The 13,816-nt window shown below is 42.5% G+C and overlaps 1 protein-coding gene across 2 annotated transcripts; it reads right to left on the bottom strand.

The window, feature by feature from the left end:
• Nucleotides 1–162: 162 nt before the first annotated feature.
• clpxa (caseinolytic mitochondrial matrix peptidase chaperone subunit Xa) lies at nt 163–13,570 on the bottom strand. 2 transcript variants are annotated; one of them, XM_080840514.1, is made up of 14 exons: nt 13,136–13,570; nt 12,314–12,474; nt 11,966–12,083; nt 10,596–10,747; nt 10,181–10,340; nt 8,624–8,665; nt 6,965–7,141; nt 6,618–6,782; nt 4,165–4,253; nt 3,592–3,756; nt 2,785–3,090; nt 1,859–1,951; nt 1,463–1,569; nt 163–681 (listed from the first exon to the last, which is right to left on the bottom strand). In XM_080840514.1, the coding sequence occupies exons 1-14, from the start codon at nt 13,191–13,193 to the stop codon at nt 594–596; spliced, it is 1,881 nt and encodes a 626-aa protein (XP_080696640.1). In that variant the 5' UTR covers nt 13,194–13,570; the 3' UTR covers nt 163–593. The 2 variants fall into 2 exon arrangements, with proteins under 2 accessions (XP_080696640.1, XP_080696641.1); XM_080840515.1 differs by lacking the exon at nt 8,624–8,665.
• Between the last annotated feature and the right edge of the window lie 246 nt (nt 13,571–13,816).

Here is a 13,816-nt window from a genome sequence, read left to right as displayed (position 1 = left end):
TGACTCCTTTAGGTTAAATCTTTAAATCACTAATGGTTTCACCAGTAAGAGATTAACTCAAATCATCAGATCAGATAGTGGTGACATTCCACTGACATAACATCACTGCTTTCCTGTGTAATCTGTGTAAACAGGCAAGCTTTAAAAGAGTAATACAAAAAAGAAGGGAAAAAAAACACTCAATGTATATTTAGTTCTCAAATAATGATTCCTTTTTTCTAGTCAACAAATAAAATGCTCTTTACATCTTTACAACAGTAGACATTAACAGTCCTCTATAAACAGAGGTAGTCAGGAATAATCTCGGTGAAGTCCCAACTTCAATATCTACGCTTGTTTGTTTCCATGGCATAAACGTTCCAGCAAAGATCACACTAATTCCAACTGAACTCAACGTCATTTGAGTCATAATCTTTTTTAACGTAACATTATTGTATCCCTTCTGTAAGGGACAGGGTAGTATACAGTCCATAGGGTATTTACAATGGAGGATGACGTTTTCAAGAAGTATGTGTTCTGCTTTCCAACAAGGTTTGTGCATACGTGTGTGTATGTGTGTGTGTGTGCAAGTGTGTGTGTGTGTGTGTTATTAGTTAGTTCTTTGCTGCATCAGCCACTGGCCAGTTCTCCTCCTCTACGCCAGAGTCATACTCCTCTTCTGTGGAGTCTTTTGCCGGAGTCCTGAAGAGGTCAACACACTCAAGTCAATCTCAAGGACAATACAAACCCTCGAAGGACATCACATACATCAAACATTTAAATCATCAACATGCCACACCTTTTTCACTGCAACCACCATGTCTAAACCGTTACCGCATTCAAAGGCTAAGGTAACTTTCTTTGATTCTATCCGTATTGTTTTGTCTACATATGCATTCCTCACTTTCAGATGAAACGCTGATGTAAACTGAACAAAACTAAATTCAGCTTCTGATCAGACAAGAAAATCATTTAATAAAACAGGGTAAATGAAATGGATCTAAGGCCAAACACAGAGTTATGTCAAGGCTACAGAGTGTGTGGTCCTGAGAATAAAGTCCTTCAGACCGAGCCTTGGCCCTATCCTTTGATATCAGTCATTTTTCATCCTCTCTGTACTTATGTAACCCTGTGTGTGACCTCAATGCTCAGAGACGGTGTAGGAGACTGTGCGGAATTTGGCAGTGTGTATGTGTGTGTGTGTGTGTGTGTGTGTGTATTCAGTGGCTACAGAGCTGTGCTGTGAGTAAACCGGATTTGACCTGGGACTGTGCTCGATACACAATGGCAGTTTTTTTTGGAGCACAATTGGTGCCGTGACCCGGATTAGGGGTGAAGATTAGGAGGGTGAGTGAAACAGCAGCCAGTGGGTACAGTGCTGTGCACAACACCTCCAGAGACAAAGGGTTTTAGCCTCCCTGCTAGCATGCTGGCCTCTCATGTCCGAGGTTGCGAGTTTGAATCTGACGGGTTACAAGCGTACCTGATATATCTGGGCAAGGCTTTCCCCTGGACGACCTCTTTATTCAGCTCCACTGCCATGATGTCCGACTGAGGCACTTCAAACATGGGCTCCAGCAGAAGCGTCTCCTGAAATGTACATAAGGCAATGCACAAAATGTTTCAAAATAACCATATGCATATATATACGTAACATGTATGACAAGTAGTTGGCCATCATCTAAATACACAGATATGGCTAAATTGTGGTGGACTTTAATGTATTTACATGAATGTTTATTTACATTATTAGTTGTGTATTTTTTAGGTCTGGTGGGTTTTTAAAGGCTGAGGCAGCCAATGGGCTGTCTGACAGGGTTCTACCAATGGGATTTGGAATGGTATGCAGCTGCAGTGTTCTGTTCTAGAACTGTCTCACCATTATGGACCTGAGCCCTCGAGCTCCAGTCTTCCTCTCCAGAGCCAGTCTGGCGATAGCCTTCAGAGCACCAGGGGTCACATTCAGCTCACACTGAAACGAACAATAATGAAAAGGAATTAGTACAGTTGGAAGTAAATGCACTTGGCTCATGTGGATCTTGATTGAATTAAACTAGAATGCTGGTATTAACTACACTTGGCTGGTTTAGAGCTAGATCCTCCTATGATCTTTATATTCACCCAGGTGCATAAACAACCCACAACATTGAATGTGACAGTTTAAAATGTACCCTTTGAATGAGAACTGCTCATCAAAAGTAATGATCTAGTTCAGTCGCAGAGCTATTTTTAGATATTGACATGATCTCTTTGTGTGGATATCTGGTACATCTTACAGGTGGAGAGAAGGGTTTGGGTGGTACTCGCTAGAGACGTTAATCTTCACTGGCCTCACAATTCCATTCAACCCCATGTTCCTCCATTACAAAAAAACTGTCTTAAAAGAAGATTACCCAGCAGTAGGGCTATATGATCTAAATACTAATTACGTTGTAGCCTACTACATTTTAAATACAACAACTATTATAAAAAAATCTCATTCAATGATATCTATGGTGGTTGCGATTTGTTTACATTAAATGTACTTGTCTAGAGCCTAAGGAATCTGTAAATTAACTTCTCATTCATCACTACAATTGAACGTTGCAGTGACATAGGTTGGAATGAGTTGTTTAACTAAGCTGGCATTGATATTATTCAACTACATTTTTTTTAAATCAATAATTTTATTTTCCTGCATCGATGCAGAATCTTCCACATGCGATACATCAATGCAACTGTGTTTTTCCCAAGCACTATTACTTGCCCAGTACTCGCTTACGCCCTTGGCTGGGGAAGTTTGTGTTAAGTGTGGTTCTCACACACCTTATCCATGCTGAAGAGGGCCTGGTACTGGGGTATCACCGCATTCTGGGGTACGGTGAGGATCTGCACGAGTGTCTCCTCGTCCAGACTGTGCAGAGGCACCACCACGGGCAGCCTCCCCACAAACTCCGGGATCATGCCAAAGTCGATGAGGTCACGCGCCTCCACGCCACGGAGGAGGCGGTCCTTCTCCTGCAGCTCGAGCTCCACCGCGCTCGTCTCAGAACCACTGCTATTGGCCAGATCAGCAGCGGCTGCCGCCCGGCGACCCTGGCCCATGTTGGAGGGTGTCCCAAAGCCCAGGTACTGTGGAAGCGGTATCAGGTATCAGGTGTGCTTTACGTGGGTGTACTACAGACTCAGGTAACACTTGATTTGTCATTGAAAACCAAACATGCTCTGTAGTAGGTGTGCCTATGTCTATGAATACTAGATATGCAGTCCACAGTTGTTGTGTATTTGAGATATTTACAAGGTTCCCACCCTTTTGTTTGCTGGTAAACAAAACAGCTAGACCTTTTCATCACTTTAGCCAACAAGCTAGGTTTCTATTTCTACATTTCATAAGTGCATTTCTAGACTTTGGCTCAATATAAAATAGGACTCATTCTAACAATGAAAGACATTGTCTGGTTCTGGGAAATTACATTTCAGGATTATCATAGTCACGCTGTATTAAACAAAGATGATGCTGTACATGAGCAAGACTCTAGGAATCAAAACTCATGGCTGTGGACCTGTAGATCCAGTTAGACAGGAAATGACAACAAGTGAAATCCCCTGAATTCTAGTGAACTATTGGTCTACCTTCTCATTCTTTCTCCTGCTGATGATGCGATCCAGGCCGTTAAAGGCCCCAGACGCCACAAACAGGATGTTGGTCGTGTCCACCTGGACAGTCTCCCCCCTCAGCTTCCTGGAGTTCTTCTCTGGCACATTCACCACGGTTCCTTCTAGCAGTTTCAGCAAGCCCTTGGAACACAAGGCAATAACACTCAATATTAAGTAATTACGAGCAACTTACCACAAACACACACAGAGAGTCCACGAGGGAAACGCTCATTACAATCAAAGCAAACTACAATCAAAGCAAACTACAAATCGAAATGCTCTTCTGACAATATTCTTTCTGTGTTGCGCAATAAAGACGTCTTTACTTCTCATCTCCATGACAACCGCTACTCTAAACTTCTCTCAGGAAAACATGCAATCAAATCAGCCGGAGTTATTTTCAATCGTGGCTATCCTCAGTGGAGTTTAATCAAACCTAATGCCAAGCTATGCTTACATAACAGGAATATTATTGTGCAGCAATAACAATGTATTATAAAACTCATAACCATAATAGCTGTAATAACAGTTATAGTTTATAATACTGACCTGCTGGACCCCCTCTCCACCCACGTCTCTCAGCTGGTGGATTCCTGGCACGCTGCCTATCTTATCCACCTCGTCCAGGAACACGATGCCTGTGGAAGGACACAGCATTCAGGACATGGCAACCAACGACCCCCGGATGAGACACAAACACCCAGACACGTCCACTATATCCTGAGAGGATCATGCGACAGAACATGTAGCCACAGGAGACCAGTAATGGGACACAATTTGAATAAGGTAGTGGACTAACACCCTATTGTAATGCATTGTGTGTAGTAGTGGTACAAGTAAGAGGAAAACAGCCTCTGTGGCGTTCAGGTAACATCACCACCCTAACCCCATCAACCCCCCACAGACAGACACACACACATAATAATCACACTCGCTCCCAAGAATTGAGGATCTGATTACACCATCCCTCTCTATCTCTGCCAGCCCACAAGTGCTACCCAAAAAGATTCTACCCAAAAAGCACCAGCACCCCTTCCCCCCCTCCCGTTGTGAGAGATCTCTAAGGCCACTTCAACTCCATCAGCCACAGCCTTGTCCTTCAGCTCAACTGGCCGCACAGAGCACATCATTTTAAGTGAGCGCTACTGAAAGCATCAGAAGGGTACAAAAACATTGTTTGGATTGTGTGATGGGTTCAGGGTCTCTGCTATCATAGAGATGGTACTGACAGCTGTTGTTGAGAACAAGCTGGGACCCCTGTATGGCTAGAATGTTCTTTATTCCGGTGTTAATTAGAAATAGAAGAATTAGAATGCATTCCCCTTATGGAGTAAACCTGTCTAATCTGTTACCTGTATCATAGCAAACAGACTACCTTAGGGGCTCCTATTATCTCTTTCTCCTGATATCTGTCCTTAATCTCTAGCCAACAAATCCTTTTTAGTTAATATCCTACCATTTAGATTTTCTGTGCTCTAGCAGTGCTACTGACAGCACCGGTACACTTTAGTTTTCTGTATGAATACGTTCCAAGCCGGCAAAAACAGCGGAGATGTTGTTTAATTTAATGATGCATTCCAGTGCCAAAAGATTAAATGGTTCAAAATTTAAATTTGCACCCTTCAATATAGAACTGGGGTATTCAAAAGAAATAAAATTACGAAAGTGTAAAGACTTCCAAGATACATTTTATTGATGACTTTGCTGAACTACTGTCAGCCATCTCCGTTGCAACTTTTTTAACATCTACATAGATAACAACATAGACTATCATGCCAAAGAATGATGTGCACTTCTTGACACTTTTGGCCTCTCGCAGCACATGAAAGAGCCTACACACACTCAAGGGCACACACATGGCCACACCATCTGGTTCTTTTGGTTCTTTTAAACTGCTCCCGATGTGCAGGTTGGCACCTTCGATAGTAGCTCTGCCATCGGTGTGTGAATGGGTAGATGTCTGAGGCATTGATCTGTAAAACGCTTTGAGTGCTCTAGGTGTAGAAAAGCGTTATATAAACGCAGTTCATTTACCATTTACCAATCTTAGGTTATGGTCAAGGACCTGGCCTTTTCTGACTAACTGATCCACTTCGGATGTCTAGATAAGCACTGGTACATAAGGTACATGGAGTGCTAGTGCTCAGTTTATGGAGGCCACAGCGAGTGCAGAGAGTTGATGTACTCCTGGATAACTTTAACTTGAAAATGTCCAATGTCGTAGATGTTGTTGCACTGGTAAAAGTCAAGACCATGACGGTAAAGGCCCTGAAAAGAGAAGGCCGGAAAGCCGAACGCAAGTGGAGAACAACTAAACTACAATTCCACTATGACCTCCATAAACAAAGTATTTTGCATTACTCATAGTTATATATACGTTGCAAAACTACAGACAAACACATTTCTCTAAGATGATTTCCAGGAACATTAACAAAACCTGCATTCTTTTTGTCATGGGTGTCAGGAATTTGAAAGAAAAAATATCTAAATATCAGACTGACCATCGACACCACACAGTCAAACAATAGAACTAGAAACACCTAGAAATAATACAGTTGACCAAAAAACTCAAGAGAAGACTGTCTGTTAGTCATCTTAAATCATAGACACTGCCATCTGACTTTTCTTCTAAACAATTTTTAACTCTGTAAAAACTGATTTGGAGAAAATAGTTAATGGCTCATTAACAGCAGGCAATTCCCTCACTCAAGTCACTCAAGACAGCTGCCATTAAGCCACTCTTAAAAAAAGACATGAAGACCAAGAGAAGCTTGATCGTGCTTTTATCTCCAGTAGGTTGGACTACTGTAATGGCCTCTTAACTAGTCCATTTAACACCTACATTTTATCCAGGACCAAGAGAACAGAGCACATTACTCCACTTCTAAAATCTTTACACTGGATTCCAGTTAGTTACAGAATAGATTTCAAAGTGCTACTAGTCTATAGATGACTGAATGGTTTGGGCCCCGAATACATCTCTTAAAAACTCCTTGACTGACCTTGCTGGGCCTTCTCCACCAAGTAGTTGGCATCCTGCAGGAGTTTGGCGATGACGGACTCAATGTCCTCGCCAACATAGCCGGCCTGTGTGAGAGTGGTGCAGTCGCAGATGGCAAAGGGCACATCCAGACACCTCGCCAGCGTCTGGGCCAGCAGGGTCTTACCTGTGGGGGGGGGGTTACAGCAAAAAGTACAGCAAACCTATTAGTAATTCGCATTATAATGCATTTGCAATGTGTTGACTTGATGGATTAAACTGTGAAACCAAACCATGTGTGGTTTCATCAGGTTTCTGTTTTTTCAGGTGCCAAAGGGTGTTGTGGTCCTGATGGGGCGGCGGTCTTACCTGAGCCTGTGGGGCCTAGAAGTATGATGTTGCTCTTCTCCAGTTTGATCTCAGTGGGGGTGGTGTCAAGCACGTCCCCACCCCGCTGCTCCTGAGCACTCGCTTGCGCCTCCTGCTGCTGCACGGAGGCCCCAAGTGCGTTGCCATGGGGACTGATGCCAGCGATCTGTAACAGCTCTGTGTAAGAGGGGGACGGGGGGGGGGCGACAAGGTCACTACGTCAGTGTTCAGTACCGATCACCTCTGACAAGGCTCACTAAAATCAATGATCATGTCATGGCATAGTCAATGGGAGAGACAACTCTGGTTTAAAGTACTCCATCCAACTGAAGCACAGCGCCTGGTTTTCTGTGTGTTGGCTCTCAGTTCACAGTTACACTGAGGCAGTGGCCACAATGTTTACATGAACATGTGAGCAGGATTATGCAGGGAACCTTCAAAAACTCAAGTCCAGGAGAAAAACAATCTCAAATGCATTCACAGACTTTGTTGAAGCGACCAGCATTGATTTCGCCTTGAAATAAAGAGCAACTGATTAATAACTTAGAGCAACATGATGATTTATTAATTTAATGAATTCATACATTTATCCATTATTATGAAAAATGATGCAATCAGTACAGTACATTTATGCTTTCATACACATTTAACCCTAGGTTAAAGAACATCCGGCCCTACCCTATTACATAAAGGACCACTGCATACATCAACATATTTTAAATTTTAAGTAACCAATTTGTTCCTTCATGTAATAACATGACCTACTTGTTGTTCTATTAATACGGAGATGCTTGTGCCATTTCTCAGAACAGCCGTGGCTGGTAACCGGTCAAGGTGTAGAGTTTCAGTTTAAGGTTATCAGAGCACCAGCAGAAGGATACAATCAAAAACCTTGTACAGTACTCGTTTCCAAACGAATACTTATGACTGGAGTCAAGCTGAGATAACACTTCCACATTTTCATGAATCGTTACTATTACTACTATATAGTCATCAACTCCACATCCGTAGTCCTTGATCGTGTTTGTTTTTAAAAGCCAAAAGTTACCAAGAAATAGGTTTTAGAATTTTTCAACATGTTAACAGGTAAAAAGCATAAGCATCACAAAATTATTTACAGCAATTTCTATAATAAGAGACAAGAACTCCATTATAAAGTTTAAGACCCAAAGATCCCAAACTTCACTTCTGTAGAAGGCAAAATGAGATTTATAAAACAAAAGAGGTGTTAGGACCTAACAAGTCTTTGGCATCTGTGCAATGCAGTTAGCTGGCAGCACATTCACGTAGCAGTTAAAGGGATAGTAATTCACCCAAAGAAGAAAATAGTCTTTCATAACTTGCCCATCCCTATGCCAGCAGCTCTTTTTATTAGGATTCCTGCTCTCTGCAGAACAACAGAGCAGTAAATAACCTCGACAACATAGAGGCTGAGCTGCCATCTTTGGAAACTCAAGTCGTCAATTTTAATCAGGTCTACCTGGTCACTGGTATTCTGTTGCACCGGCAGTGAAACCTCATATAGGAGACTACCGCCATAGGTTGGAGTGGATTATGGCTGACCTTTAATTTCTGGATGGATTATCCCTTTAAGAATGATGGAAATCAAATAGAGCCAAGGCCTGTATAGTAAATAAACAGAATTTACTATACACTTACTTGTGAAACGGTATTCATCTTCTCGTCTTCTTATCTCTATCTCTACAGAAACAGGACCAAAGGTATAAAGACAACGCCAAAACCCAACTGGGCTGGGCCTCTGCCAGCAGTCACTCAAGTGGGGAGGGGAAATGTGTATGAAACTACACAATTTTGTACAAATGCCAAACTTGCACTGCGAAATGAGAATGACCAGATGAATGATTAACCTCGATAAGCACATTAGCGCTGTGGGCTTCCTGGAAAAGTTACTTTATGGAAAACACATTAGTAACTACTTACTTACCGAGAGTGAGGTCATGCCGGGAAATATCAGGCTGAGGCTTTAATGAAGCCGAAGTTTGATATTTCCAGGCATGACTGAACGGTCGAGGTTAGTAAGTTGTTTATTATATGGCACTTTTAGCTCCTTTCATTTTGAAAATAAAAATGAATGGTAAATAGAAAACTTGTCGTTTTACTCAGCTATGAAGTCTTCTCACGACACAGTGTGTTTCAGGTGTTGCGGCCCCTTGGATGTCCCTGACCGGCCCTCGAAGGTCAATGGTAAATTAGGAATCAAACGTTAAACGATAAAAATTGATATTAAAATGAATTTGTATACTCATACTATTGCATTGCAAGCTTGCTCTCGTGTGTGTGTGTGTGTGTGTGTGTGTGTGTGCGCGTGCCATGTGTATTGGTCGTCTGGGCACACCTTTAATACTGCAAAAACATGCTAATTTTTCATGCTGAATTGAGTTCAGCCCATTGGTCCGGCCCCCCAAAACAGTCCCACTATGTCGTGTGGCTCTTTTGGGGAAATGAATTGCCCACCCCTGCATTAGCCAATCAGAACGCTCGTACTGTCGTTGCCATATAATAATTAAATATATCGCATCACAATATGTGTCAAGGTGGTAGTCACAGGTCCAAGCTCTACAGATTACACTGCATAGTATTTTCTTTAACCAGTGATCTTACTCTTTAACTACACCGTGGTGTGAATTCTGTCCGATCAGCACTTTTGACGGTTTTTCTTTCTCAGTCTGTGACTGCCACCATTGAAATGCAGTGAAACTATATAGCTCTGATCTTCTTAAATGCTACGAGGAAATTTGAGGATCTAGGCCCAAGTGGGTATTCATCAAAGACATATTTATGATTTCCGACAGATTTTTTCCCAAATAAATCTGCAGGGTAAAACTTGGAAACCCCCTAACAAACAGAGAAAGGTCTCAGGCAGAAGGTGCTATTTTGAGTTTTGCACCGTGTTGTCCTTCAGATAAAGCCAGACAAAGACATACACTCGAAGCGGAGTGACCACAGGAGGTGACGGAGGGCCAGCTGCTCAGAGTAAGGAGGACTGAGGACGGAGGGGGGTCCAGGCTCAGAAAACACTTAAATGTCCTACTTAGTACAACCAGGAAGTAGCTAGAGGTGATAGATGAAATCATTGATTTGTAGATGCATGGGAAAGGGCAAGGATTGCAAATTCTGACCCGTGACTTTTTCCCTCACTTCTGGATCATATGGAGTGTTGATGTTGTTGAGTTGTGTTCCTAGAGAACGACTTACCCCGGGGCGTAATGGAGGTATGTTTCTCCGTTTCGGTGGGCTTTCGAGTGGTTGGAGGGATGTTGTTGTAGATTCTTTTGTAGTGATTGTAGACGGCCACAGACAACACCTTCTTAGCATGGGACTGGCCAACAACATACTTATCCAGATAGGCATAGATCTGAGGCAAAAAATGATGGCAGATGTGGCAAATTAATAAGGTACTTCAACTACAACAACAGATATGCAGACGTATAAAAAAACACTGCAAAGCATGAGTATTGCCAATGGTTTCTGATCAAAATGTCTTTTACACAAATCACATCTGTGATCTGAAAAGACTCTTCAGTACCCAGCGCTTCAGCAATGCTGTGCTTTAAGGTCTGATCTGTGACGCTGTGGGCCGTTTCCTCAGACAGGTGCAGAGGTAACGTACCTTCTTAGGGGGTGGGGGCGGTTTCTGCTGGAAGGCGAATTTCACTGCCTCTGCAGCGGTCTCCTGTTCCTTCAGGCTTTTCTTAGAGTCCGTCTCAGACAGCACCACAAAGAAATGATGGCACTTCTCACACTTCACAAAGCGTGTGGAGGCTGACAAGAGAGAAAATCCTTTTAGTCAGAGAAAGTAGACAAACACAGGTAAACAAGTATTTTTGGCCAAAGTTCATAAGCTTTTTTTATTTTATTAATTTTTATTCACACCTCGTTTTAAAATGCAAATGCAATAAAAGGCGTGTAGCCAACAGGTCACACACACACACAAACATATACAGTATAATAATAGTTCCTGTCACCTGAAGAACTAGTCAGCCCAGAACACACCGGAAACAATTCACAAGTTTGTATCTTGTTGCTTCTTTAACCTCACAATGAATTTATGTTCCTTCAAACAGACTAATTTGTATTACCTCCCTTCAAACAGGCTTAACATGAACCTCAAAAGGAATCCAAACCAGACAACCCTGAGCCCCAGGCCTTTCACCCCATCAGTCCCAATCAGTATGTTAGAGGCACATACGTGTGTCTGTAGCTCAAATTATGGAAGGTTGTAACACACAGGTCCTAGGGATCACATCACACACACACACACACACACACACACACACACACACACACACACACACACACACACACACACACACACACACACACACACACACACACACACACACACACACACACACACACACACTCTTGGCTAAATAAAGAAATGCAAGTCTGGTCAAAGCCAACAGACTACTTCATTTTGTGCTCCTCTGATTTTAGTTTTTATTTGGTTTGAAAGGAGGCTCATACTATCCCTGACTCTCTAATCCACGGCTCTTCCTGTTTGAGCGGAACGTCCTGACCATTAGATTACTGTGAGCGCACCACCTTGGAGGGAAAACATCAGCTGGCTGGGGGTTATGTAAGGGAGCTGTATTTTTAGTCCCAAACAATTTTTATCCCGCAGTAAACACTCAAACAGTTTAGCATTCCCCACAGACATGCTGAAAATGTAAGAGCAAGCATCCAATTGGAGAAGGGGTTCAGCGCAAATCTACACTACTGGGGGAGGTGAGGGGGTGATATTATGTTACATGTCTCAGACATACAGCATGGGTGGTGTTTTATAATGACTTCAGAACACATCTGGCCCTGATCTAAGGCAGACCAGGGCCAGGTGTGGGCCACAGTTGGCTCCTACCAAGGATAACACTATGGCAAAAGCAGATGCAGCTGAATGATTGCATAGAGCAAATTTGGAAAGGCAGTTGCCATTTTTTATGAATCACAGTACTATCCTTTTTGTGATTGCATGGCACTCACAGACAAACGTTTCCACATGAGTGCAGAGGTCCCCACACTTGGGACAGCGGAGCTGGCTGCCGCCTTTACCAGTGGTTCCCGAACCAGAACGCTTTCCGCTGCCGTCGCTCAGAGATTTCTGTCAGGAATAGCAGAGGAAAAGTGCAAAATGAAAAACCGCTTTCCAGCCGAACCACAAACATTCAGATAACCGATTTCACAATAGTAAAAGCAGTGCCACAAACAATTGATTTTAACTGCACCTCCATCAACGGTTTGGTACTCTTCATCAGACAGGGTGGAAATAAAAGCACTGACAGTGAAAATGACAATAACGACAACAACCCTTATGCAAGTTCTTAAACGTACTTTTCCTCCGTCCCCTGTACCATTCTTTGTCGTGCTGTCCTTTGAGGCAAAATAGACCGAGGACTCAGAGAACGACCGGACCGTGATTCTGCGTGTCAGCCGGGCCTCATGTCCGCTAGGTCTGTGTTTAGAAAGCAGCTGGACCCTAGACCCAGAGAGTCCTGCGATAAAAACAACACCGTCGTCAGCTGAAATGATCTTGCTCGTTTATTTCCATAGATTGAACTGAACTCTGCATATAGAATTGTTTGCACGCCTCAATAATGCATAGAGTATCGTAGGCAAGTGACCTCGTCTTGTGACAGTAAAGCGTTGATAGCTGAATGACACCAAACAATAAAATTACTTCTGTGTTAACACTAGGATACTAGCAATTTCATAAAGAACTAACTTAGCTGTATATCTAGCTTGCTAAGTAAAAGGTTTCATATTTCCTTGTACCCCCCCTGTACGTGTTTTGCCATGTTCCCTCATTCCAGTTCGCCCTTGTGTGATTTCATAGAAAGTTATATTCCGCCTGAGGTGGATATGTATTACTGTAAAGTACAGTTTACGTCAGCTTTAAATTATATTGTTTGTTTAACACGGGCTAGATGCTAACTAGCTTAAAATGTAAAGCATTACGGTTACAACATTAGCTTTCGCTCGGTAAACGTAAAGGTCACCACAAGTAAACAACACAGTAGCTAGCAGGTTAGCAGATACATCTTTTGATTTACTGTGACAAAGAAATAAAACAATCAGTTTGCCGACAAGACAGTAGCAAAACAAGCAGTTCACTCACATATGGGGACAAGTGAAAGTAGATAAGGACGGTCTTACCTTTTTGGGCAGAATTTATGAGAAGCAGTCTTGCCGCAGATGTGCAAGCACACGACATGATTCCTTCCTCAGGTGAAACCGAAAACACCTACAATAAATGTCTAAAAAGCTGCATTAACAAACTACCTTTTTGGTCATTTAGCTAGCTTAGCGTTAGCTTATCCAAGCATACTTGTCCAGCACGGGGGCTAGCTAGTTAGCAGGTGGGAGTACAGAACGTTCTGTTCCGACCTCTCTTTTCCACGGCTGTGTTAAAGTCCGACGAACAAATACTCAATACAGTGTATGTTATTTTGCAGTAGTTTTAGGGTATTTATCCGAGTTATTTTTAACTTATCTGTTTAAAACCAGATATGTCAACTCAACTACAGGTTGTAAAAAATATATATTTGACGTGCCCTCAGCACCACTGCATCTCTGCTGGGTCTATAAGGACCTGCTGGGTCTATAAGATGCAATTTTCACTATACTAGGTTGTTAGGACGCAAAGTGGGGGTGGTTTATCAGATGTATACATTCTGCAGTGTGTTACGCCACTGCTGAGATGTGAAGAGGAACAAACACAGGAGGTGTAAAGCTTAATGACAACTTGGGATGAATGAAAAAACAAAAAGTGACAAGACAACGTAAACTGAACTAAATTAGCTCATGAATATGATGTCTAACAAAAGAGCTGTTGCA

The sequence above is a fragment of the Sprattus sprattus genome (assembly GCF_963457725.1).
Source record: "Sprattus sprattus genome assembly, chromosome: 6".
Lineage (NCBI taxonomy): Eukaryota > Metazoa > Chordata > Actinopteri > Clupeiformes > Clupeidae > Sprattus > Sprattus sprattus.
The sequence above is the reverse complement of the archived record's forward strand: the minus strand, read 5'-3'. Positions and strand labels throughout refer to the sequence as shown.